A 27,975-nucleotide genomic window follows, 5' to 3' on the forward strand; every position below is an offset into this window, starting at 1 on the left:
CACAAGAAACGTGGGCCTCTGCAGCCCCTAGGATTTCTTCACCCACTCAATTAACCCCCCACCTCCAGGACGACCCCAGGAACCCCTAAGCGTCATCAGAAGCCAAGGAGAAGGTCTGATCAGCACGGGCTCACCAGCACTAACACCCCAGCCGAGAGCAGTGATGCCACTGCTGGATGGTGATCTCTGTGCCTCCCACAAGGCTTTCTGAAATGCTGGAAAGATTCTGCAGACCCTCCTCACCGTGCTAAGGACACATGGGCCCCAGGAACTCTAGTTTAGGAAATTCAGAAGCAGGCTTCCCAGTCCAAGTATGAAAACATCCTTTATAATATTGTTTCTCAGAACCACAGGTAACAGACTGTGTCCTTTTACTACCAGTTGGTGAAGGACATGAGTTCACGTACTCATATACTCAGGCCCCTGCAGCCATCCCAGCGTCCCCAAAGTGATCAGGTTTGACTCTAACCACTGCGCACACTTTCTTAATGAGCACATAAAATGTGGCTAAGATACACAGTGGGTTTCAAAGACCGAGCACCAGAAAGAACGTAAATAACTCACTAATAATACCTACATTGATTACATGTGGATAATATTTTGGATATACTGGGTTCAGTGTTATTAAAATTAATCTTACTTGTTTTCACTTGTTCAACATAGCAACTAGAAAATTTACAATTCCATATGTGGCCTGCAGTCCCTTTCTATTGGACAGAGCTGCTCTAGAGTTTCCACTCTGGGACAACTCCCCTTTCTTGATAGAAGTAGAGGAGGCACCACTGCCTCGGGTCCTGGGCGCCCCTCCACCTAATCGACTTCTTGCACCCAGGCCGGCAGGCATCCCAGAGAGTGACAGGGCTGACTTTCTACATAGGGCGACTGCCCTGTGTCGTTTTCTTAAGAGATGATATAGCCTTGAACCATTTCCTGAAACTGTCTGGGTCCCTCCCTCTCTCCCTCTGAGGCAGGTCCATTGATCTGGGAAGAGCATACATGCAGCTCCACAATCACCATATGCTGGGTCTTTGGTGATAAATAAAAAGCTAAATCACAAAGGACTAAAAAAAGGCAGGGAGAACACCTGCCTGGAAATTCCAACTCAGTCCATTTACAGAAGACTCTTACGTCTGTGTTTGCATATTTTCCACTGTGCGGAGCTGAGCACTTTATAAGCAAGGTCTCATTTTAGCCTCACACCAACACTGTGGGGTAAACATCTGGGCCCTGCCTTCGCCCTGTACTACATTTACAACCAAGGACAGAGATTGTCCAGAAAGAATTCCTTGTTTGTTTATTTTTAAACAAACGATGCCAAAATGGTTATGGTGTGTGGGTGTGTGTGTGTTCATAAAGTCTCATCCACCAAATTCTTTCCAGGATCAGAAAAGTTTGATTCATTACATCAGAAAAAAAAAAAAAATCTCTCCTTTGAAGTTCAATCCATTAACTCTACTCAGCCCTTGAAATGGACAATAAGAAATGACACTAAGAACCTAATCACATGACATTGTAAATTAAGTATACCTCAATGTAAAAAAAGTCTTCAAGTTGGAAACAAAAAAAGAGCCTAATCAGTCATTTGACAAGTATGGGGGCTGGTCCCATGAGGTGTGGCCTGGGTGACTATGCCAAGTGTCACGCGCTCCCGGCCCCAAACAGCCAGTAATTAACAGAGGAGGCTAAAAGCAAGTGTGAGAGCGTTGTGGGCTGACGTGTGTCCTCCCAAAGGTCATATGTTGAATCCCTGATCCCCATATGGCAGAATGGGACCAGGTTTGGAGAGAGGGTCATTAAGCTAAAATGGGGTCTTTGGGGTGGGCCCTAATCCAATAAGACTGTAGTCTTCATAAGAAGAGGAGATTAGGACACAGACAAGTACAGAGAGAAATCAGTGGGCGGACACCAGGAGAGGGTGGCCACCTACAAACAAGCCCAGGAGAGAGGCCTCAGGAGAAACCAACCCTGCTGACCTTGAAACCCACCTGGATCTCATACTTCCAGCCTCCAGAACTGTGAGAAGTAAATGTTGTTGTTCAAGCCACCTACTCTGTGGTCCTTTGTTATGACGGTCTGAGAAGACCAAGACACCAAGAAGTCACACCAGTGGGGAAAAGGCCCACAGCTGACCTGGGGGATGGGGAGGGAGGAGGGTGGGCAGGGGGGATCAGGCGGTGGGCAGCCATTCTGCAGAAGGAGGCTCACTAAGCTGGACCTAGAGAGGAGGGAAGGTCGGCACAGGTGGAGGTGGTGGGAGGGGGCCAACAAGAGCAAAAGGAAGAAGCCTGGAAGGCTGGGGCTGCCTGACTTGCCAAGTCATGGCTTTCAGAACAGATGCCCCAATAGACCAAGACTTCCTTGGAGGCAGGGCAGGGTCCACCGTTCTCCATCTCCCCAGGGCTCAGCACGGTGTCTGGCACACAGTGGGTGCTCCATAAGTGCAGTGGCATACACAATTTCCCATCCAGACTGGAAGGCTTTGCAAGGGAAAGGGTAACTATTAATGACTGTGACTGGGGCAACAGGTGCACCCCAGGACTGTCCCAGGCACACCTGGGCAGAGGTCACCACAGCAGTGACACGTGCAGAAGTGACCTGAAAATAGTGACACATGGGGTGAGGGGCAAAGCTGAGCACTGAGACAGTGCCCCAAAGGCAGGGGTGAAACCATTCTCAAAGGCCAGCCTGGGTGTTTTCAACTTCATTTCTCTGCACCCAGCAGAGCCTGCACCCAACACATGCTGGGAGGCTGAATGCACGAACCAGACTTCAAGATCCTAAAAAAGAGGATAAATGACATTTAGTTTTAAATAGTTGAGGCCAAAGACAGACTGGGAAGACCAAAGAGCAGGAAAGAGAACCTCCATCGCCCCAAGCCCCCGCCTGCTCTGGGCTCACCAGCCCACACCTGAGCTTTCCTCTGGCCACAGAGCACCGGCGATGTGGACGCATGTGTGCAGGAGCAGCTGTGAGTCAACTTCTCCAACCAACATGGGAAACCAAGCACCCATTCACCTGGAGACAGGTCTCCCAGAGCCAGGGCTTTCTCTTCCTCAGATCTCCTTTTTAATAACAACTACAGTAACCATCACTTCTGGTGGGCCACGGTGCTAAGATGACATAATTTGTTCAAGGTCGGAGAACTACTTAGCTGCCAGATAGGATTCAAACCCAAGACTTTGCTGCTGACCAGTTGTGAGATCTTGAGTAATTTAAATGGTTTAAGTCTCATATTCATCAACTCTAAAATGGGGTTTTATTTTACTTATATCCATTACATATCATTATAATACACATAATTTTATGTATATAGTATTCATAATTATATTTTTGGGGTTCTCATAAGAACTAAATGTGCACGTAAAACACTGAGCACATAGTAAATGTTTAATAAAAGATAGCTATTATCACTGTTGTTGTTATTGCCTATAGTATTTTACTTACACAGTCCTAATGCATTTAGAAAAAGAAGCAATTTTCTGTCACCCTCTTCACACAAAACTTCTGGGATACATATGGATAGATCTGTCCTTGGACCCACCATTATTCCAATTCTAATGTCACGAGGCCAGGTCTGTCTTGTGAGAAAACCCCAAAAGCCACCTGCAGGCAGCCGCTTAGAAGGAATGGGTTTCTTTGGTGCAGAGGCTTCCCTGGCTATCTATGAGTAAGAGAACCCTTTCTGCCGTCCACACTCACTACAACCAGCAAATTCCCCGTCCTCAAAAATAGAGGTCACTCAGGAGGCTGGTGCCCCACTATAACCTGCCCGGGAAAATAATGCACGTGACCAGCATTTGCTGACAAATGCAGAAAGAACCTATGCAGTCTCTAAGTTGGTTTCTCATTCTTTGTTTGCCCCAGTGGATGGGGCAAAAAAAAATCATAATTATTCTGCTTAATAAGAGCTTGTACTTCAAGAAGCTCCTAGTCTTTGGGGAAGAAAAAGATTTCTGACTTTTTTGTTTGGGTCATGCCCAAAACACTCCAATGAGTTAAACAGAAATGCTGAAAAAATCGTGCTCAGTAAGCTGACTGCTGACAACACAGTCCTTCAAGCAACAGGCAGTGAGGGAACGTGGAAGAAATCACAGCCCGCACCAGCCCTTCTACAAGGGCATGCCCTCTGTTCACAAGCATCAGTGTGAGCCCCAGGGTTGCACAAGGTCACAAGGAAGCCAGAGCATGACCATCAGAACCATGGTTCCACATCCCTGGTGTGGAACCTCTCACTGTCAGTGTGAGGGGAGTGGCTGGCCTTCCAAGGCCTGCTCCACCTGGAAAACTGCCAGACCATGGTCTTCATCCTTTGACTCTTTACCTGGAACTCTTGGTACCTACTTCTTCTAGCTCCTTGCTTCTCAGAGTGTGGTCCATGGACCAGCATCATTGGCATCACCAGGGAGCTCGTCAGAAATTCACTCCAGACCTGCTGCCTAAGATCTGCTTTTAACGAGGTCCCCAGGTAACTGGTGTACACATTAAAGTTGGAGGAGCCCTTGTAAACTGACTCAGCGGCTCTGACTTGCTCTGTTCCAGGTGGAGAAGGAGGATATTGGCTGAGAGATTGTTCTCTTCCCACATTTATTTCTTGTTTGCTCCATACTTTCTATTTTCTTTTCACCATCTGCTTGTAATCATTTTTTAAAAAATTCCCCAAACACCTATGAAATGAGTCTTGATCCATTCTAACACAGAGGCAGCCAGGGAGAATAACAGATTTCTGGGTTAAGGAGAAGGGAAAAGGGGCCCAGTGCTCATCAGATCCCTACTAGGAAGTCGGTATTCTTCCCATTGTCATCTGAGGAAGCTCAGAGACCCAGGTGAAGCACTTGCCTGAGACCCCGTGGCTGACCACAGGTCAGATCAGCCCAGCCCAGCCCTCACCACCCAAGCGGGAAGTGTATACTTCATGTGGGTCACAAATATGAGTTGAAAAGGAATCTCTCCACCCAGTACTAGCAAGAGCATTGGGGTGGGGGGGGGGGCTTTACATTCTAAAAGGCTATTCTGTGATATGTCTCAAACCTTAGTCCTCCCTCCTGACCCAGCAATGGTATATCCATCCTCTACACTGCCACCTTTTACATAGTTTCAAGCCACAGAGAAGAAGATAGAAAACATCAGATACAAGTTCGTAACACTCCTGAAATGATCAACTCAGGGTGAACCATCCAACTTTCTCAATTCTAATACCGCTCTCCTCCCCCACTGTTATGGCCTATGGAAACATGTATGTGCATGCAGAAATGTGTGTGCAAGCGTGTGTACGTGTGTGTGAATGTTCCAAAAGAACCCTGGAGAGAGAGACCATGTTCTACGGCATTCTTGAAACTCAGGGTTTAATCAACGTAAGTGCAAAATGAAACAGTCAGTTTGACTTCACCCCAGTTATTTGTTTCCACTTGGCTTGTGACATTTGATTTGTGTGACCAATGTCCTGTGAAGATTCTGTGTTCTATTGTAGCAGAAATCTGCACTGTTCAATATGGTAGCCACTAGCCACATGCAGTTGTTTACATTTAAACTTTAATTAAAATTAAAGTAAAAATTCCTCAGTGGCACTCATTACATTTCAAGTTCTCAATAGTCATATGTGGTTAGTGTCCACCATACTGGACAATGCAGATATGGCACATGTCCAACGTCACAGAAAGTTCTACTGGAGAGCAAAGCTCTGTACTGTTAGGGTTTGTAGTGTCCAGATGAAACTGACATTTCCCAACCTCCCTTAAAATATGGATGGTCAATGAGTTGTTAGTAGAAGTCACTGGAGGCTCTTTAAAAGGGCCTCAGATCAAATGGCAAGAGCATTTCGCCCTTCCCCCTTCTTCCTGCATGGAAAGAAGACACAGTGGTTGGAACTCAGCAGCCATCTTGGGACCAAGAGGAAAGGTACTCCTGGTGCTGGGTACCCACGGTCCCCTTTCCTTCCCTTCTCTCTCTCTCTCTCTCTCACTACCTTGGTGATCTCATCAAATCTCATGGCTTTAAACACTATCTTCTGATGACTCCCAAATTTATACTTATAACCCAGACCACTACTCAAACTGCAGACTCATATATACACATCTCCACTTCACCATCTAATAGGCCCCTCAAACTCAGTGTGTCTAAAACCGAACTCCAGATCTTCCTCTTAAAGCCTGGTCTACCTGCAAACTTTTTGTTGATCTTTAATAAAAGTATTCAGTCATATAACCACCAGCGCAATCCTGCTAGAATATTTTCATCACCCCCAAAACTTCCCTCATGACTCTTTGCAGCCAATCATGGACGCCACCACCCAACCCCATCCCTGGCCTCTGGAAACCTCTGATCTGCTTTCTGTCTGCTGGTCTTTTCCATAGAATCATAGTAGCAGCCTTCTGAGTCTGGCTTCCTTCACTTAGCATAATGCTTTAGAGATTCGCCCACGTTACTGTGCGTATCTGCAGTTCATTCTTTGTTATTGCTGAGTAGTATTCCATTGCACAACCTTTCCAAAACCTGCTTACCTATTCTGCTATTGGGCATTTTAAAAGGAAAAAGGAAGCTGCACAGCAGTGAGCCACAGCATGCTACTGTTTGTGTAAAACACAGCTTTGTGTATTCATCAACAAGCTCTTGGAAGACACACAAGAAACTGAACCACAGATGCCTTTGGGAGAGAAATGGGGTGATGAGAGATGTTCTTTCTTTCTGTAACTTTTAGTACAGTTTAAAAAAAATATTTAACTATGTGCATATATTACGAATTTTTTAAAAATGTTTTAAGATGACCTCCTACATCTAAGGTCTGTATCCCCTTTTGTATCCAAACCTTACAACTTTTTGGGGGGCTATTTATTTGATTTATCAGGATGATTAATTAAGAGATTTTATCAAGAGATTTAGCATTTTACTTTCCAGATAAAGAAGAAAACTTTGCTGTCTTCCTTTCTTCTCTTCCTCACACAGAGGTCTTCTTTACTCCAACTTCATCTTCCTTCCTTAACTGTTTCTTAAACAAGAAAATAAAAGCCTCCAGCACCTCTGAAAATTGGCATTCGATGGATCCAAACACTTTGCAAACTCACAGTCTATCATGTGACTGAAGCTGGCCCTAAGGCATTTTTTCGGACGTGAAAATGGAAAAAAAAACTACATCTGGGCAGAGCCCAGGGCGTAACCTCCAAGACCACCCGGTGGCCAGTGTGCTGCCCTCCCTTTGCCAGGCCAGGCCCTGCAGTAGCTTAAGGTTCCAACTCCCTTGAAGAATCCTCCAGCAACATAAGAGAACAGCCTCCTGAACATCTGCAGCTACTCAGAGAAGCCAACGGTGCTTTTATATACCCTCGTCTAGTGTGGAGTGGGTTTTTTTTTCCTTTTTACATTAATCCTGTTGTTGGCTCCCTTGACAATGTCTGACACGTGATTTCGCTCACCAGAGGTTTTCTGGAGGCCTCTGCAGGGGATCGTGGATCCTCACAGTTGGGAGTGAGGCAGCTGACCCCGTGCTCAGCCTCGCCTGGCCTTCTGCACTGTCCCTGTATAGGCTCAAAGCTGTCGCCCGCTTTCCCCACTCCTGAAAAAGCTCTCGTTTGGCCGTCAGACATAAGCACCTGACCTCACAAAGGGCTCACTCTCTCAAGGGGCTGTGCAGGACTTGAAGATGGAGCACAGTTACCATCCAGGTAAATACAGAGACCAGAAAACGATGGAGTGATGAGGGAACATGGCCATGCATCCAAAACCCTCCGCTCCCTCACCTCCCAGCCGGAGGTCCAAGAGTGGTTAGAGGTCCCTGATCAGACGCTCCTGGTGACCCCACAGTCCAGCCGACCCAATGAGTCACTTCAGCGCAGATGGGTCTTGCAAGCATTTGTTTCATGCCTATCATGCCGAAAGCGGGAGTCAGGCAGCATGGAACAAGCTCTGAGCAGGCAGGAAGCTGATGGCAGCCTCCCCAGGGCCAAGGACATCAGCTGGCCGAGGATGTTTAAGACCTGGTGACTGACTGAGCCTTGAAACACAGATAACCCTTCAGCAGGCAAGAGGGGGAAGGCACAGCCAATCAAAGCAGAATGTGTCCAGGCCCTAGGGCTTTCCAGACGGCGGTCATGGCATGGATTCCCACGGCACGTGGGCAGGGCTCTATAAAAGGACCCATACATTTGGAAAGTTACTCCGCGGTCAATACCCATTTAGTCCTTCTGATTGCATCAGAGAGAAAGTTCAGTGTGGTGCCAGCATGTCTTTAATACTACCCCAGCACTCTGTAACTTCCCCTTCTAACACACAGGAAGAGCGGGCCGCTTCCTCAGGGACTTCAGCAAAAAATGAAGCCCAGTTAGAATTCAACAACACTGTTGTGTCTTCAATGTATTTTTGTTTACAGTTACTTTCTCTTCTGGCATGCAATAATTGGTGTTCCACTTACAGGAGCGTACAAAGTTTCTGCTTTAAACTATTTTCAGGCAAAAGAACGACTGAAAGAAAAAAATAGGAAATAAAATACCGCAGGTGGTGCACGTTTGAGACCAAAAAATGCAAAAACCATGCAGGTGGTACGTGGTTGTACACGGATATGACAAAACCTGGGCCTCTGGTGACTCAAGTGCCAGAGGTGCTGGGTGAGCACAAGAACTAAGACTGGGAAGTACGAGGGACACGTTCCAGGGGTAAAGGGGTCAGTCCACCTTGACAAGAGCCCAGGGCACATGCGATGTGATGCAGAAATGTGGCTGGACAGGTAAACTGAGGCCAAGTTGTGGAGAGCCCTGAGGCTGAGGGGAGGTGTGTGGGCTTTCATCTGTGACCGTGGGGACCCACAGAGGTTTCTAGGCCGCTTCACTAGTAGAACGGGCCCATCCCCCAAACTGGGGCTTGTGGACTCTGAGGGAGAGAGGCCAAGGAAGCAGCAAAAACTGCCTCAGCTCTGCTGACCAAGTGAGGCCTTGAGAGTGGACCCACACCCCCAGGAGGATGCAGTGTATCATAAAATTAGGTACACCTCGGAGGCCCCACCAGGGCTGTGAAAGGAACAAAATGGGACAACGCAGCCAGCCTGGAAGGCAGGTGTCAGCCAGAGCAGTTTTCTATGATAGAGATACTTATCGCCATATATGGAATGAAAACTTCGGGGGAAAAGGAAGGAGGGAAAAAAAGATTGGAATGGGCTTAAAGAAAAAAAGGAAAAAAATACCTAAAGATAGCCTAAACAAAACACACCCAGCGCCTAGCGCCTGCCTCCCTGCCTGCGTGCCATATGGCGTGTGATAAGCGAGAACACTTTTCGCTCTCTTCCTTCACTGTCTATAAAGCCCAGCGCCAGCCCCATCGAGAAGGCTGCGCTGTGCTCTCACTCCCTGCCACCCTGATGAGCAGCCCCCAGCCCCCGGCCCCACTCCAGGAGGTGGCCAGGCTGCCACTCCCTGCCCCCAGCATTGCTGCCTGCCTCGGCCACACAAGGGTCACTGCCTTCACAGCTGTTTTCCCACAATGGAAGAAACCACAGGCCAGGCCAGCTGGGCCACATGGCGAGCAGCCAGCCGGCCCATTAGCTCACCTTCACTGGCTCCTCTGCCAGCCTCCAGGGTCCTCTGCTATGACACAGACGATGCCTGGTAGAAAAAAACTTCCCACATGGCTATAAATCAACATCCACCTTGAGCGTCTCCTGAACCATAAAGGCATCAGAGGCTTGTGACTTCCTGATGGATCCCACCACCCCAGTCTCCTTGCATGAGAAAATGGCCAAGCAGTAACTATATCCAAATTTTTCTAGGTCCAAGAAGCCCTGCTGAAGCCCTGCTCTCTTGATCTTCCTTAAAATGACCCAAATCATCCCATAAAGGTGTGTGCTTGCTCTGTGCTCCTGAGCCCTGCCTTCATCTTCCAAATTCTTCTGACCCCCATCCAATGTCTCTCCTTGTCAGCAGTGTTTTGATTGATGGGAGAAGTGCTGCTTGTGGGATGGAAAGATACCGGTCAGGGTGACCCTTCCAACTGGATGCCCAGCTAAATGTGAATTTCAGATAAACGACAAATAAATTTTTTAAAAATTCTTTTAGGATAAGTAAATGCACTATTTAGGACATACTTATACTAAAAAAAAAAAACTGATTTGTTGTTTACCTGAAAATTCAGTTTTAACTGGAAATTTAACATTTTTATTTGCTAAGTCTGGCAACCCTAGATATTAGGACATTGCAGGACCAACAGCGTGGGGCAGCTCTGCTCTTCCCCAGTTAATCCTCAGAAGCCACCACAGAAACAGCCCTGCCTCTGGCCTGCACCTCATTATTGCTGTTTTCTGAGTGTATTTTGCAAAGCCCTGCAGGCTCTGTGTGGCCCTATCTCGCAGCCAAGACCCCTGGTAGCTACATGGGAAGGGGTAACCTCTCAGTCAAAGCAAGAAGTCACAAGAGCCCAGAAGGAAAGTATTTGTGGAAAAGACCAGCATAAAGAAACCCAAGGGAAGGGCTTTCCTGGTGGCACAGTGGTTAAGAATCCGCCTGCCTATGCAGGGGACACGGGGTCAAGCCCTGGTTCGGGAAGATCCCACATGCCGCGGAGCAACTAAGCCCGTGCGCCACAACTACTGAGCCTGCAGTCTAGAGCTCGAGAGCCACAACTACTGAGCCCTCATGCTACAACTACTGAAGCCCATGCTCCTAGAGCCCGTGCTCTGCAACAAGAGAAGCCACCACAATGAGAAGCCCACGCACCGCAACAAAGAGTAGCCCCCGCTCGCCGCAACCAGAGAAAGCCCGCGTGCAGCAACAAAGACACAACCCAGTCAAAATTAAAATAAATTAATTTTTTTTAAAAAGAGAAAAGAAACCCAAGGGAAGACGCCCCACCTCCAGGAAGCGTGGAGACGCCAAGTGCAGGCACTTGAAGGCCTGGCAGTGTTTGACATGACGGCCTCATACCCCCAAGGGTGCTCACGAGCCAACATCATCTAAGACCCAGAGAGGTGGGTGGCTTGTTGGCTTAACAGGAGCACGAACTGCTTTATAAATGGCCTTCACTGCTGAGGCCTGAGGGCAGCTGGTCTGGGCAGGCCCCTGCATGCGTCCTGGCAGGAGACAGAGCCCAGCCCCACTGAAAAGCATCGCAGGGGCATGGACTCAGGCTCTGGGCCAAAGTGCCATGGATGTGTGGGGCATTTCTCCATATACAACCCAGAAGCATGCAGACGCAGCTGTTATTCTCCTGCTCTGGCACTAACGACACAATAACAGAAGGACACTTCATCTCCAATCCGTAGTCTATTTTTGCTATCGGCCAAAAAGCCACTGGTTATTAATAATGGTTGAACTACATGTAATCATTTTTGTAAGTCAAGAATGCTAGAATATTGGCAATTACGTATGGTCCAATCGAATAATAACGCTGAGTGCCTGCTGTGTGGCAGACTCCGTGCAAGGTCCTTTAAGTATATCCATCATGTAATGTTTAATTCTACGACCACCTTTTAAGGTAGCTATTTTAGAGATGGAGAAACTAAGACACAGAGAAGTCAAAATTCTCATCCAACTGGACACAAACCGGGTCTGTGTGACTCCAAAACCCACATTCATCTTACCCATCATGTGGCTTGGGTCATGGGGGGGTCCTTCCACCTCCTCTGCTGTCTCTGCCTGGGGGTCAGTGGCTGGCTCTTCCTGCAGCAATGGGCACCAGACTCCCAATCTGACAGGACCTGCCTACACAGGGCCCTCTCTGTAACTAACTGAAGCCTGGCCTCCTGAATTAGCAGCAAAGTATATTTAACAAATAATTTCAGTAGAAGAAAAACATTTTGAAAGTTTATTTAATTGAGGGGGAAAGGGACCATAAAATGCACTCCTAAAATAAACAGGAAGTAATCAAGAGAGAACAATCAAACCAGTTGTAAAACACCTTAACCTTGACTATGAGCGAATATGTAGTGAATCACCAAGAAGGGTATCAGGCACAGTGTGATCCAGCACCACTGCTGACTCAGAGGCATGTGCTTCTGTGTCCCTCCTCTGAGAAGACTACTGAGCCTCACAGAGGGGAGAGGACAAAAAAACATCCCAAAAGAACAAGGCAAGGCCAGAGAGCACTGCTGGTCTCCTGGCCCACCATCACCCCCCTCAGAGGCTAAGACCAGCACAGTAAGATCAATAAAGAGCTGCCCAACTCCAAATTTAAAAGAACGAAAGTTCTCCTCCTTGTAAAATAAAATTTTGAAAGTCAGAGCATACGTAATGCACAATAAAAGTTTCCACCAGTTCCAAATGAACATCTGTAGAGATCAAAGTTTGAGGATAAAAAGAACTGACCTTCACGTGGGCCACGTAATGATGACATGTCGCCTCCAAATGGACCAGCTGCAGCTTCTCTGAGACCTGACCCACGGACTCTCCCAGCAACACAAAGTAGACCCTGGGCAACTGGCTCTTTTCTTTTTTGGCCATATCAGCCGTCAGAACGTAATTCAGGCCTGCCAATGAAAAAGGTCAAAACATCAGCGAGGATAGACACAGTGACAAGGCCCCCTCCAGACCCCCTCAGAGGATCACAAGCACCCTTCAGACAATACCTAGCCCCCTGCTGCACAGAGGACTGATGGCAGGCAGCCCCGATCAACACCATCTCAGAGAGAAACATACAGCCAGCCACCCCCAGAATCCAGAGACACCGGGACAGCCCTGTCTTCCTGGGGATGCTCTGGGCATCACACTTCACAGCTCCCCACAATTTAAACCTCACGAGTTATCATCTGAGCCACCAATATACACATCAATGGTTAGCTGTACCCAATACAATTAGTGTCCTGAAAGGCAGGACAATTACAAGGAATACTACAAGAAGCTGCTGAAACCACCAAGGCTGTGTGGAATACTGACTCCCATAAAGAAACAGGACATATGCCCCACATGAGGGAGGAATCACCCAATAATTCTGACTCGTTGCACAGCTGTTGTGTCGGGCTCTGTAACTGCTACATCTACTGGACCGTAGCCATCCGTCGTCCACTGAGCTGGGCACTGTGCAGGCATGGGAGACACATCACAGAAAAACGAGGGCAAACCCCTGCCCTCATGGAGGTTTCACTCAGGGAAACACAGGGGCGGCTGAAGCTGACTTCATTCCCAGGCCGCCATACAGTGACCAGTTTTATGGTGCCTACTGGTTCAACAAAACCATGACCACTGTGGGGTCTGTACTGGGGTGCGTCCCCAAAACGGAAACCTCATCACCTTGTGCCTCAAGGTGTAATGCCAGATGGCAGAACCTACTGTGACACAATGTGGGACTTTAAAAAATGGTCACAATAGAGAACACACATTGGATAAATAAACCCAAAGGGTTTCGCCTCCATTATTTCAGAGTCTGTCAGTAAGTATGGGACAACGTGTTTTATTAGGTAAATATGGCTTTGGTATTAACAGACCCATTTCATTGCTTTTCTGTCCCACAGAACCCCGTTTCAGAGGTCAGCCCCTCCATAACACTTTTTTACGTAACACTATCTTTTAGTTGCTTTGTGGATTCAGGGGAACCTGGTATTTTTTAAGTGAGAGAAAAGGAGCTTCTGTCCCTAAAATGACCAGACGAGACTGCTGAGCAGTGGGAAAGCGGATGACCCAGCCCCTGCCCTGGCTCCACACACCAGCCTCCTAGAAGCTGGGCTCTTGCACCAAAAAAAAAAATCAGCCTAATGCCTCCTGGCATTTAAGTATGTGAAGCTGGGGCCATGGGGATGGCTCTGGCTTTTAATAACATCAAAGGGATCAGCCACTAGGGGAGGTACGAAGGAGGAAAGTGACCTGGATTGGCATTCTGTAGCTGCCACAGGGTATATTCTTGATGCATTTAATGGTTTTCCTGGGCCTCTTCCATCTCAGGGACCTTGCCAGGCCAAGCTGGCAGATTCCTGGTCAGCAAGGGCAGGTTTGCCCCAGCTTGTTTATTTCAGCAAACAGCTGATTTCCAAGGCAAGGCTAGATCACCAGAGGTACCTGCGACCTGGATGATCCCAGGAGATATTTTTGGGAAGAGAAGAAAGCACACGGAAAAGTACTTCGATAGAGAAAACATGGGAACCTGTACAAGATTTACATACCTGCTCTGATGGCGACAGTGCAGGAAATGGGGTAGACTCGTAGAATGTCAAACCTTTTGGGCAAGCCTAGGGACCATCCAGATCAAGACCCTCATTTTTCAGTTGAGGAACTGATGGCGCAAGAGGGAACAAGACTTGCTGCAGGCCAGAGAGAGGAATCTGGAACTCTGCTCATCTCCAGTGTTGGGCTATTCTTACCATACTAGTTCTTGGTGCATTTTTTATATTATCAGACAAAAAACTCACATTCTTGGAATGCACAGACAGCAGAATCAAATGAGTATAGAGATCTGGAGCTGAACTTTGGCTAATTTACTTTCTCCTAATCACAATTTCCCTGAGCAACAGCCAAACAATAAGAAAGAATATGTACAACATAAATGAAGTGAGTTTCCAAGTTCCATTTAGCAGGATCAGGAGTGGAGATGGGTGTTGCTGGAAGATGAGCCAGAAGACCTTGGTGGGGTAACCAATGTGGTGGCAGCGGCTGCTGAGTGGGGTCCCCGCTACAGCACCCCCACCTGGCCTTCCTCCCAGGTGAGAGAGCTACGGCCGCCCTCCCCTGGGTGGGCATGAAGGGTGACCAAGGAGAGAACAGAGGGTTTGAACCGTCTCGTCAGCAATGAATGGCTGAGCCCAGAGAAAGCCTGGATGGAAATGAACACAGGAAGACAGAGCAGATAGCATCAGGGCCCCACCCACATCCTCTTGGCTTTTACCATTTCCCTGCTGTCCAGCCCAACTTCCAACTGCCGGCACCTGCATTCCCTTTCCCGAGGGCTTTGGCGGGCATGGCACCCACCCATGGGCATGGCAGGCCAGGAGCACCAAGGACTAAAGCCCCTGGGGGCAGCCCTCAGGAAAGCATGACCCCAGCTCCCTGGTCCTTTGGGTGGGGTAACCATGAGGTGTGTTCCACGCTGGCTCCCAGACTTCGCCAGCAGGATCCTGCTCCCACCGCCCTGTTACAGTGGTAACTTGTTTAATAACACACCCTCTATCCAGCTGCTGTGATGGTTTCTAGTCAACTTGACTAAGCCACGGTATCCAGATATTTGGCCAAACACCTGTCAGGATGTTACGATGAAGGTATTTTTTGGATGGGATTGACCTTTAAATCAATAGACTGAATAAAGCAGATTACCCTCCAGAATGCAGGTGGGCCTCACCCAATCAGTTGAGGGCCTTAAAACAAAAACACCAAGGTCCCCCCAAAAAAGAAGAAGTGCTGCTTCCAGACTGCCTCTGAGCTATAATATCCATATACACACACCCTCTTGGTTGTGTTTCTCTGGTGAACCCTGAGTAATACAGCTGCCTTCCCTTCCTATCTCATGGTCCTGCTTTCCTACCGGTGTTTCCTAGGATCCCCTCCTGAATCGACAATGTGCACTCAAATCCTTGACACAGGCTCTGCTTCTGCAAGAATCTGCATTAAAATGGGGCAAGTCCAGAAAACAGAATGAATTCGACCCTCCATGTGTGCCAAGAACTGTGCAGATACTTTACAAACAAACATCAAGCTTAGTTCTCCAAAACCCCATCTCACTGAAGAATTGTTGGCCCAATAGATTCTTCTTGCAACTCAAGGGAGGGGAGAAACAGCTGAGTTACTAACGCCAAGCTGAGGACCACAACCGCTGCTCTGCTATGGGCAGAGTGTACACATGCCAACACGCTCACCTACCAGATATTTCTAAAACAAGAAAGCATACAATCAGACAGACCAAATTACCCAATTCACCAAGTGCAATCATTTTGGAAACATTTCCCCTTCTGAACTGCCTACTCGGTGCTTCTCCTTGATTTAAATTTTATTTTGGCATTTTAAATTACACAAAAAGAAGTCAGCACCCTAGCAAAATCTCTCTTCTAGAACAAAACCAGAGACCCATGATGGGAAACCCAGCCTGAGTGAGGAGGTAGCTGCCGGAGTGGCAAGAAGTGTGGACCACCCTAAATCCCTGAGCTCGCTGCTAACAGTTTTGATCAGCCCCCACCCCAAGTGTGTCTAAAAGGGAGCCCCGCCTAAGAAGCAGAGGAGATGCCGGAGAAGTAGCCTGACAGCCCCTTGGCTCGGTGGCCCACCCCGTGGGAGCAACAGGCTGGTGGAGTTGCTGGCGGCCGCCCTCAGCCCAGTCAGCTGCGGCCGGGGAGGTGCTGGTTCTGATTAGGGCCTGCTCCAACCGCGCACTTCACATCCTCAGCTCTCCTTCTGGCAGCTTGTGTCCCTGCCATGTCGAATGATGTCATCTTGATGGAAAAGCTGATCAGCCCAGAGTCATGCTTCCAGCCTCCTCCTTTCCCTGCCCCCCAGCTGGTTCCCCAGGGCCCCCCACACCGGCCCGGGCCAGCATCGAGCCAGCTGTCTTGCATCAGCACAGCTCTGGTCGCTCCCAGAGAGTTTTGATTCATTCCCATTCTCCATCAGAACATGATTTCAGCTGTGAAATTCTACTAATAAATCCTCCTTCGACTTACTCTGAGCTTCCCTCGGAGTTTTCCAGGAGAGGGGAAAAAAGGCTATTTCTACTTACCTAACTTTTCTCGCCCTCCCCCAAAGGAATGAGGTGGTAATTAGAATAGGTTTCCCCCCTCCTCATAGAACATGGATTTGCCTCATTATCCCATCTCCATGCTTCTCGAGAGACCAGAAGGAGCTCAGGGAATGTTCTCTGTGTGCAAATGCTCTCTGGAGTAGAAACGCACCCCTAGGACCAGAGGAAGAGTCTGGGGAAAGCTTGCTGGTGTCAGACTTATTTCTGCCACTGGCTTGCATGACCTTGGTGCCATTTCTCAGGACCTGGGCTCTACTGCTTGTCCAGCGGTAGGGCAGGGCCCCTGCTCACTCACAGCTTCGCCAGGCTATACGAGAGCCACGGCAACATGAGGGAGCTGGGTCAGAGCACAGAACACAACCACTTAGGGCTCAGCCCTGCCTGGTTTCTATTGAGTGCTCCGGGGAGAGTCCAGAATTGCCAGCTTGAGTCTCGGCCTCCAAGGACTGACAAGTGCATTTAGGTTTCAGCCTGGCCGGCAAGTAGGTACAGGCCCAGCCCGCGGGTAAGGGGCAAAGGCCTCTCAGGCGTGGCTTTCACCTGCCTTGCTTATGGCAGCCAGGAGGCTCCCAGGAGCCACATGCTGCTCCCCAGGCCAAGAATGTAGATTAATAAGACTTGAGATGAGCCGAACTCTTGTTTTAAATGGCTTGATGAAATCCGTTATGAATGTGTTCTGGGGGCTGAGTTGGTCACAGTGTCTGCACCCCAGGACGGAGCACAGGGCTGGCCACACACGCTCCATGGGGGCAAGGACCTTGCCTGGCCTGTTCCATGCTCTGTGCCCAACGCTGGGCACAGAGTCTGGCACCTTTCAGAACCTAATAACTATCTGTTGATTGAATGAGCCAACAGGAGTTTCAGTGACTCCCTGTGACAGGTTTAAGAAGCTGCTGCTCTGCTCGGCTGGGACTCTGCAAACCTCACTTCTGCTTTGCCAGTGGCTCTCTGGGAGGCCCTGCAGAGACGGAGAGCTTGAGGGAGGCTGCAAGGCTGGAGGAAGGGAAGGGGCTTCCCATGAGCTTAACCCAGCGACAGTTTTCCATGGAGGCCACCTCCAACAGCAGTTAATTCTCGTTTCATTTTTCCCCCACACCTCAGAGCCAGCCTCACTGCACCCCTCTGAGGTACCAGCAGCACCAGCCAGTGTCCCCTCCTCTGAGGTTTAGATGCCAGGTCCGCAAGGTCGCTTCTCCAAGCTTCTAGGTTCTGATGACCCCAAGGAAGTGGTCCACAACGTGTATAACCTTTTCCCTTTGTTCCCCTTGACCAGAGGTTCTCAAACCTAAGCCAGCTGCAGGCTTCTTAAAACACATTTTGCGGGCTTCCCTGGTGGTGCAGTGGTTAAGAATCCGCCTGCTAATGCAGGGGACACGGGTTCAAGCCCTGGTCCGGGAAGATCCCACACGCCACAGAGCAACAAAGCCCGTGAGCCACAACTACTGAGCCTGCGCTCTTGAGCCGGTGAGCCAGAACTGCTGAAGCCTGCGCACCTAGATAGAGCCCGTGCTCCACAACAAGAGAAGCCACCGCAATGAGAAGCCTGTGCACCGCAACAAAGAGGAGCCCCCGCTCACCGCAACTAGAGAAAGCCCACATGCAGCAACAAAGACCAAACTCAGCCAATAAATAAATAAATTTATATATATATAAAAAATTCCTTTAAAACACGTTTTGCTGGGCCCCACCCTCAGAGTTTCCGAATCGGGCAGAATTCACATGTCTAACAAGATTCCATGTACTGCTGTGGCGGCCGGACTGGGAACCACCTTTGAGATCCCTGGTGCAGACCTAGAAGTGGTAGCTGCTTCCTGCAGTTACTTCCGGGTCCTCCATGACCTGCTTAACTGATTCCAAACGTCAAACGCTCTCTGTTAAAATAACTGGTGTGGTTTCCGTCTTCCTGAATGGACCCTGCCAAGCTGTCACTGGCACCAAGGCAGAGTCACCCCCGTAAAGAACCTCTGTAGTTCCCACGGCATTGCCAGAAGCCACAGCAGCCCCGCTAGTGGCTTGGGTCATCAGCTGGCCCTGAATGTTCTGTGACCAAGTGGGAGCTTTGGTTTTTCCATTACCAATGCAGAAAATGAAGAGGCAAAAGGAGTCCCTTCTCTGTGTGGATGCTTCAGCCCCATCAGGTCCCAAGGGAGAGAAAAAACCAAAGAGATGACTATAACGTCAACCGCTTATGGCCCCCCAAGACATCCCCAGCGTGGTCCCGCAGCTGAAGATGCCAGCAGATATATGCCACTTCTGACAACTGTTCAGAAGTACCTAGCACACAACCGGTGCCTCTTTATTGCACTGCCCAGGCTGTCTTGCCCAAATGTAGCCGTTCTGCTGACAGACTCAGCTCTGGATATGCAGACACTGAGAGGTGCCTGGAAGATGCCCACTTGCCAAGCACGCCATGCCAAAACCACCACTAACATGCTCTTGTGCAGCTGCCAGCAGTGAGAGCAAGGAAGGCTTGTAACTGGAGTTCCAGCCCTGGGCTCCCAACGCAGAGGCCTGAGCGATGACACTGAGCTGGCCAGCACTGGCTGCTGGGCCTGGAGGAGAGAGGAGGATGGCTGTGTGCTGAAGGTGCTCCCATCCTTCCTGCATATGGAAATGGGGGACCTGATCTTCCTGGTGGTACAGAACCAAGGGGCTGCTTCTACGCTGCACTCCGCCCCCATCTGGATCCACCCGGCTACTTTGCCTCCACCTGATTCCTCATCACACCGTCACGACTTCCCATCATTCCCTCCTCAAACCCTCTGTATTCCCCTGCCAGCTTATTCTGCAGCAGATTTCTACATTTCTCCCTTTACTGCGAAGACTGAGATATAGCTCATTTCCCTGAATGGCAGGGGAAGGGACAGAAAATGCCGGGGATAGAAAATTTCCTGCTTTGCCCTACGAATACCCAAAGTCTCCAGTTATCATCCTCTTCACGCCTGAATCTTAAATAAATGTGGGCAAACATCCCCTTAGACTGTCAAGGGATGTCTAATTTCATCAATGAACCCATGTGGCAGATGGAGGGTAAGGAAGTAACCTGCACTGGGGCGGGTGCTCCCGCTCAACGTTCCACACCCTAAGGTGGACATTAGCCAGGTTGCTGCCCATGAAGGCAATACTGGATGTCATCCGACAGCCTGTCTCTCCCATCATACCCCAGCACTGAAGGGCCATTGCTAGCCTGGACCTTAATTATAATTCTGCCTGGAGGTCAATGAAAGGGTCCCCGATGACCAGGGTCAACGAAAGGGGCCCCGGTGACTGGGGTCAATGACTGGGGTTCCAGAAGGATCCACTTGTGGGGGGCAGCATGAGGAGAAACTCCCATCTCCTCCTGGCTCAACCCCTGAACCTACAAATCAGAGTTTGCTCTCCCACTGACCTCATATGCTCTGAAATCACTCTTGCTCAAAACCTGCATCTTAGTTTCTTCTCCTCTATTCCTGCTCTACCAACTTACCTCCATTTTCACCACCACAGTGATGTAGTTAATGAGTCCGAAAACTGTGTATGCAGCTTCAGGATCAAAACAGAAACTCCTTCTAATTCCCATTAAAAACTCCGTGAGGACATGGCTGGCCCGTGCAGGCGAACGGTAAATATTTGTCGAATGAACACACACATGAACTATTAATCGCTTGCTTTTCTTAGAGTTGTAGAGTAGTTCTGCTTATTTTTAAACACAACAGAAGTAATCTTCAACTCAACAATTCTTTTAAAATGTTTTATAATGGAGTTCAACTACATCACAAGTTGGTATTGGTAAAGGACACACCATCTAATTAGGCAGAGAATATATGAGTCCCAAGACCATCAGAACATTTTTTTTCCTACTAGAGACTGTGGTGCCTTAAACAATTAGGGAGGTGGTGGGAAATCATTTTTGGAAAGCAATAGTATCATCAGACCAGAATTCAACTCTTGGCTTCACCAAGACCTGTATGATCCGGACCAAGTGTCTTTTTCTCACTGGGTTGCACACAAAAAGTTCGTTAGTCCTCTCTCACTAACCAAGTCCCAAGGTCACAGTAAATTTATATCCAGTTTTGAAATTTCTAAGTTCTTTTTCAAAAATCCATATAAAAAACACAAGGTTTCATTGTTGAGCTTATTCAATCCACCTGAAGATCAAGAGAAATGCCAATGAAACAGCCTAGAAGGATTAGCATATTGTTAAATAAGGCAGAGCATTCAAGGTGCAGCGGAGAAATGGAATAGTGTGTGCACGTGAGCTCTGCGTGTCCGGGCGCCCACATACATGCGCTCCAGAGCAGAGCTTCTCAAACTTAAATGTGTACCAGCATCTTGTGGGGATCTTGCTAAATGCAGTTTCTCATTCAGAGGTTCAGATCAGGGCCTCCAATTCTGCATTTCTAACAAGCTCCCAGGAGATGCTGATACTGCGGGTCCAAGGACTACACGGTGAGTAGGGAGGGGAGACACTCATGACACAAAAACTGTCTAAGAAATTCAATGAGTCCAGGTCCTTAATGGTGGTGGTGTTTATTGTTTTGGGTTTTTTTTCCATTTTCCTGGAACTCTACTTTCTATTATTCAATGTCTTTCAAGTTAAAACAAAAGACCTCTTAATCTGCACAGCTGCTCCAGATTCATTTCCTTCAGGTGATCACACACTTTGAATTCTAATCTACACTGATCCTATCTTGTTCCAGGGCTTGGCCCAGTCTCTGGAGCTGGGCCAGCAAGTCGCCCTCTCCCAGTCAGAGAAACGGCAGGGACAGCTGCCACTGGCCAGGGTTCGCCTGCCCCTTCTCCAACACCTGAGGCTGACAAAGCAGCTTCCCCACCTTTTGGAAGCCCGAGAGCCTTTGTAAAACGCAGCAATCCCAATCCCGCCACCCATCCTCGGTCTCTGATTCCACAGTAAAGAACACAAGCCCCTGACATCTGACTGGTGTTGCGAGCTCAAGGGAGAGCCTCCAAAGTCCCACCACTTCTTTTTTCTAACTGCATGGAATGTTCCAGAAGGGCCAGGCTATTCACTGCATTTCCACAAGCCCCACCAACTATCCCACCCGTGGACCAGTGAGGTTTCAGTCTGGTCCATGGACATTTGGAGAAAGGATGCTTAGAGTCACATATTATTTGTCTGAGAGCTAGACGTTGCAATGAATTGGAAAAACAATGGTAAGAAAAGAAGAGGCGGAACCTCAGGGGAAAGGGCATCTAGCCTGTGGGACCTGCTGCCTACAAAACCAGCTGGGATGCACAGCGGGAGGGAACCCCAGAAACATCCCCTGGCTGCCCACGACCCCACATGCCCACTCCAGCTAAGATGGCTATGCTGAGCGCTGACTCGGTGGCTCTTTACCTATTTTTCCCGGAACGTGCTTGCCGTGGAAGCTAAAGCAGGCGGTGACATTCAGGCAGTTCACAGGCTGCTGGCCGTCGTGACACTGGGGCGCCGTGATGTTGATGGAGGTGGGGAGGAAGATGGAGACATCCACCGTGATGACGGGTCTCGCCCTACAGGTCAAGAGGAAGGCGACTTAGTCACGGTGAAGAGCAGCACTCAGAACCAAATGAGAACTAAACCAACGGGACAAATCCCAGGGCTTCAGCCCAGCCTCTAATTAAAGTGTGAAATAGCCCAAGAGAGAATGGCCAGGGCGCTCTGCAAATCCTTTTCTCCAGTTTCTCAGCTTATTTCCCAATAATGAAGGCAAGTTAGTTGTTAACAAAACACATCTATCTGCTTGAAGCTGTAAATGAACCACCAGATGTTGAGAGATTATTTAAAATTTCACCAGTTAAGTTCTGATTTCCATTATATTAGGAAGATAGGAATAGATTTAAGAGGCGACCCTACAGGAGATGCTGTGACTCAAGAAATAGATACACAAGCAGGAATTCCCCAAAGCATTTACTGCCATTACAAGCATGAACTGCAAAGTCCCATCCAGTGGGTCAAACCTACTCTCTTCATTTACTCCCATCAATTCATTAAGTATTTTTCTAAAAGACCTTGATGAATGGAGTCCCAGCTGGTAACAGCAAAGCACTTTAGAGCTGAAGAAATCAACCTGCCTGGTGGTGGGACCAAGTGAAACCCAATAAACAACCACACTCCTCTCACCGACAGGGATCACCCCCCAGGGCCTGATGGATGGACTCCATCCATCATTGCTGGCCTTCTGGGGACTCCCCGGGGGCTCCCCAACAGAAGCAGAGAGTGAATCACACCATTTTGCTCTTGTTGCGAACATCTGCTGAGGGACAGTTCACCTAAGCTATGGCTTAACCTTCTCCCCTCTAGGCCTCACAAAAAGACCCTTTTACCTCCAAGGAGCCCCGGCCTTCACGCCACTGGGGTGACATAACAAGATTAAGGGGCATTAGCAGCTTGAGAACAAGGACCTCACTTGTGTTTAGTGATCCCACCAAGAGCATCCAGGGGGACAAGACAGATGGGAACCAGGACCAACACCAACTCTGAGAAAAGAAAGTGTTAAGGAAAACCTCAGAGAAAAAAGGAAGCGAGGAGCTGCACGGCCCAGATGGGGTTAGGGGATTTCACTATTGCCAGCACTGCCTTGAGACGCGGGTCAAGAGAGGAACAGCTGTGACAGGTAGAGAGGAACTGCAGGATCCCAGAGCAGATACACCTGTAGGCCTAACGGAAGTCAGACAACAGCGCTGCCTGGAAGAAATCCAATATCGGGTTTTCCAACTTCCTTCTGGGTTCATCCTTAGAAAATGCTCGAGCGTTCCTTAGCACCCCTGGCACTTGGATGTCTTCCTTCTCTGTGTTCCCGGCACTGTGTTCACACCTCATCTCACCTACTAACTAAGGTCACTGTCCATTTCCAAACCTGCCCCACCTGCCCTGTAGGCCCTCCGAGGGGGGTGGGAATCCTGGTGAGTTCATCCTGATATTCCCAGGAGAATAAGTGTTCAAAAACGCTTGTTATATGAACTTACTTACAAAACAGAAATAGAATCACAGATGTAGAAAACAAACTTATGGTTACCAGGGGGGAAAGGGTGGGAGGGATAAATTGGGAGATTGGGATTGACATATACACACTACTACTTATAAAATAGATAACTAATAAGGACCTACTGTATAGCACAGGGAACTCTACGCAGTACTCTGTAATGGCCTATATGGGAAAAGAATCTTAAAAAGAGTGGATATATGTAGATGTATAACTGATTCACTTTGCGGTACACCTGAAACTAACACAACACTGTAAATCAACTATACTCCAATAAAAATTAAAACAAACAAACAAACAAAAAACCTTGTTAAATGGGTGAAACCTCCTCTCCAGACCAAGGGATTGAAAACCACAGGAGGAGCCAAAGTTTCACAAAACAGGGCATCCACCCTGTGAGAGCCCCAGCTGCCCATGTGTCCTGCCAGTCATTGCACAGAAGCAGCCCAGGCCCTCCTATCACCCCAGGGCCCCCTCGTGGGGAGGACGCCTCCTCTCCTGGCAGAGCCTGGCAGGGGAAGGTAAGGTGAGTAGGAAGCAGAAGTGAGTGGTACAGACAAAAGGACCTCCATGAGCCATTGTTAAAAAAAAAACCACAATCCTTTGAAATGACAGACCAGGACCTTCACAAGCACATCTCCAACATCCATCAGATCAGTTCCCTCAAGCCTTTTTGTTTCAACTCCAAGTATTGTTTTTGGACCAGGAAAAGCCCAGAAATCTTTCATAAGCCTCTCTGATCACTTCCTTTGATCTTCAATGGCATTAACACCAGGCGCCTATCACCCTAACACCAGGCCTGCCCTCCCGAGCTAATCCCAGAGAACAAACTTCCCGAGGGCAGAGCTTGGCCAACCCACACCGCTGGGGGACGGGAGACTGGGTTTCACAATCTGAGATGAAAGCAAAGGGGCACCCAAAGACAGCACCGCAAATGCGCTTGAGACTTTAAAGAAGCTGGTGGCTGGAATACTTTTTTTTAAATTGAAATATAGTTGATTTACGATGTTGTGTGAGTTTCAGGTGTACAGCAAAGGGATTCAGTTACACATATACATATATCTATTCTTTTTCAGATTCTTTTCCCTCATAGATTATTATATGATATTGAGTAGAGTTCCCTGTGCTATACAGTAGGACCTTGTTGGTTATCTGTTTTATATATAGTAGTGTGTATATATTAATCGCAAACTGCTAATTTATCCCTCCCCCCACCTTTCCCCTTTGGTAACCAGAAATTTGTTTTCTATGTCTGTGATTCTATTTCTGTTTTGTAAATAAGTTCATTTGTATCATTTTTTTAGATTCCACCTATAAGTGAGATATGGTATTTGTCTTTCTCTGCCTGGCTTACTTCACTTAGTATGATCATCTCTAGGTTTATCCATGTTGCTGCAAATGGCATTATTTCATTCTTTCTTATAGCTGAGTAATATTTCATTGTATATATATATATACACATCTTCTTTTTCCATGGAATACTTCTTTCTGATGCTTCTCGGATAGTTCAAATTCCGATATTTGATTTGATCCTGATATTTAACTTCGAGGTAAATAATGAAACTAGTCAGAATACTTTCTGATGTGGTGTTGCTCCAGTGACCCTGGCCTTCTGTGGGGTCGTGTTGCTTGCAGGGCAGAGACGGGGGGGGACACATAATGAGCCCGCACCCTGGTGAAGGTGTTAGACCACTAACTGGGATATCCCCAAAGCCATCCATTACTCCAGGGAGCTACTTCATGTCTCAAAAGGTCAATGCACAGAGCAGAATGAATGAGGGAATGGGTTACAGTGAGCTCAGCACCCCTACGCACCCCTGCAGTGGCTGTCACGGCCTTCCACGGACCTCCTCGTCCAAGCCGGTGCTACTGGCCCTGCTCCTAAAGCCTCCCCTCCCCGGGAGTGCTTCCAGGCGTTCTCTTCCATGGACTCTACATCTGGCCCCGTTAGAGTTCACCTCATCCAATTCAACCCTCCATCCCAGGTTGGGGGCTGTGGTCTCCCATCCACGTGTCACTGTATCGTTTTATGTTTACACCCATGTGTGAGCAAACCCCTGGGGAGGGCTGTCCCTCACATCAGAGGACAGAGGGAGACAAGCCCCTCTGGGTTAGAGCTCACAGCTACAAGCTTATAAAATACAAGAATGATGAAAAAGCAGAACCTATGAGATGTGCCTTTTGTGCCAGAAGCTCCCAGTTTGAAGAGGGCCTGGTTTCCACTAAGAGAAGTGGGGGAACATGTTTTATTCAAGGGGAATCCCGAGAAGCCAGGGCACACTGCTCAGAAGAGTGAGGAGAGGGAAAATGACTTCGTGAGGCCACCAGCCAGAGCCCTGGCTTCACAAGTCCAACCGCAACCATCTGGAGCTATGAAAGCTGTTCCACCTGAAAAACTACCAACCCTGAAGAAGGGTGATAAAGTAGAAATCCAGTCCCGTGGGGAGTAATTAAAGGATCCATCTTACTGAAGTTACCACCCGAGGGACACAACCACCACCTTCAAGTACTGAAGGGCTGTTATATGGAAGATAGGGGACCAAGAAGCAGACTTTGAGGCAGGCAAATTAAACCCAACTGATGTCAGAATTGCTAACAGTTATTGAGCACTTAAACCAGGCACTGTTCCAGCTCACTGAGCTCTCATAAGAACTTATGATACCCAGTGAGGTTAAGTACTATTATTGCCTTTTTAACAGACGACAATCCTGAAGCAGAGGTTACCAGACTTGCCCAGGAAACTCACCTTGTAAGGGCAGAGTTAGGGTTTGAACCCAGACCACCTGGCCCTAGAGTTTACACTCTTAACCTTAAGGCCATTCTGCCTCTTTAACAATTTAACATTTGTCGGGGGGTGGGGAATGGATGTCATGTTAAATTTATTCATTTCATTTCCAACATGATTGGCCATGTTAAGCCAACTCTTAGGAAAGAAAGAACTTGAAAGCCAAAGGCCCTTGAGGCTATGTGTCTTGATGAGAAAATATGATCCAAGTCTCTGTCTCGAGCATCCCTAGGGTGTTGTTCATCATCTTTTCTAAATCCTTAGAATATTTATTATCTACCCTGTTCATATAGCACCTATCACATATTTCATTATATAGCTGAGGTTTTATGATGTATTTATGGCTTGCTTTAACTAATCTCCTTAGTGTAGAATGGACAATGCCTGAAATATTATGCTTCCCCACAATCCTCTGCCCATTGTGGTGCTCAATAAATGAGTAGTGGTTGATATTAGAAGTATTATAATCCCTGGAGTAGAAGAGTCATTTCTGACTCAGGAATTTTATGATCATCATCTTGAAAAAGTAAGTTACACATGGATTTTCTTAAAGACAATTCTGACTGCTGCCAAAATGACAAACCTTGAAATTAGCATTTGTCAGTTAAGTGTGTGCAAAGTAACTAGCTTGAACAATTTAGCATTTTAACATTTAACATTTTAACAATTTAACATTTTAACAATTTAACATGTGGGTGAACTGGTCCCCTCAGAAGTTACTAATCCCCACCCTGGGCACTACGTCCTTCTAGAGGAGGCTGTGTGGTCCTGTGGTGGAGACTCAGAGGAAGGCCCTGCTGAATGAGAGGAATCTAGGGTGTGGAAATCATGGCCTCTGGGATCCCTTCCAGCTCTAAGATCCTACCAGCCTATTTTAGAAAGTTCTGAAATCAGGTTGTTAACAAAACCTATGAGTTGGCTCCCGCTCCAAAGTGTAATGTTGCTTTCTCTGAGTCACAGAGACAGAAATACTTGGAGAGGGTTCATGGGTGGGCCGGCAGCCCGCTGGCCTTTGTAGGAGAGATCCAGACTGCATGGGCTTCACAGCGAGGACTGGGCCTGAGCTCATGTCCCTCACCCTCTGCTGCCACCAAAGAATGAGGGGGCAGGAGGCTCCCAGGCCCTGGGGGGCTGGGGACTACAAGGTGGGGAAGCCGGGCTGAAGGGTGCAGGGATGAAGAGATGGGATGATGCCATGTGTAGAGCACATCTATGGAAGGGATTGTGCACGGCAAAAGGCAAAAACCCCAACTCTTCCTAGAAACTCCAGGGATGCTATCCCCTCACACACGTAAACCACTCAAGGCCCACTGGCTGGAGACCCTGGGATAGAGGATAACAAGAATGAAAAAACAAAGGCAGCATTCGCACTTACCAAGCACCTCTGCCTGCAAGGAACAGGGCAGAGTGACTGCTGACTAATGATGAATAACTCCTCTGGGCCCCCCTCCCCCACCAAATTCCATCCCTCACCCACGAAGAGCCAAGAGGAAAGAGAGAAGCATCTCACCTTAGGAGAACCACACTGTCCGACATGAAAGCTCCAATAGTTACATCTGAAAACCACAAGTTTACAGATTCAGAAACTTGCCGAAGCCCATT

General features: G+C 48.2%; 1 protein-coding gene across 6 annotated transcripts in view; it reads right to left on the reverse strand.

Annotated features, from left to right (window-relative positions):
- Window positions 1–27,975, reverse strand: part of ITGA9 (integrin subunit alpha 9) — a 363,861-nt gene that overhangs the window by 257,627 nt on the left and 78,259 nt on the right. For all 6 annotated transcript variants that reach the window (XM_024132323.3, XM_028478504.1, XM_055080233.1 and 3 more), the window contains exons 13-15: window positions 27,884–27,929; window positions 21,962–22,116; window positions 12,279–12,439 (exon numbers count right to left, since the gene is read on the reverse strand). In XM_024132323.3, the coding sequence (XP_023988091.1) occupies window positions 12,279–12,439; window positions 21,962–22,116; window positions 27,884–27,929 (362 nt within the window). The remainder of the gene's footprint in view (window positions 1–12,278; window positions 12,440–21,961; window positions 22,117–27,883; window positions 27,930–27,975) is intronic.

The sequence above is a fragment of the Physeter macrocephalus genome, chromosome 18 (genome assembly GCF_002837175.3).
Source record: "Physeter macrocephalus isolate SW-GA chromosome 18, ASM283717v5, whole genome shotgun sequence".
In the NCBI taxonomy this organism is placed as follows: Eukaryota; Metazoa; Chordata; class Mammalia; order Artiodactyla; family Physeteridae; genus Physeter; species Physeter macrocephalus.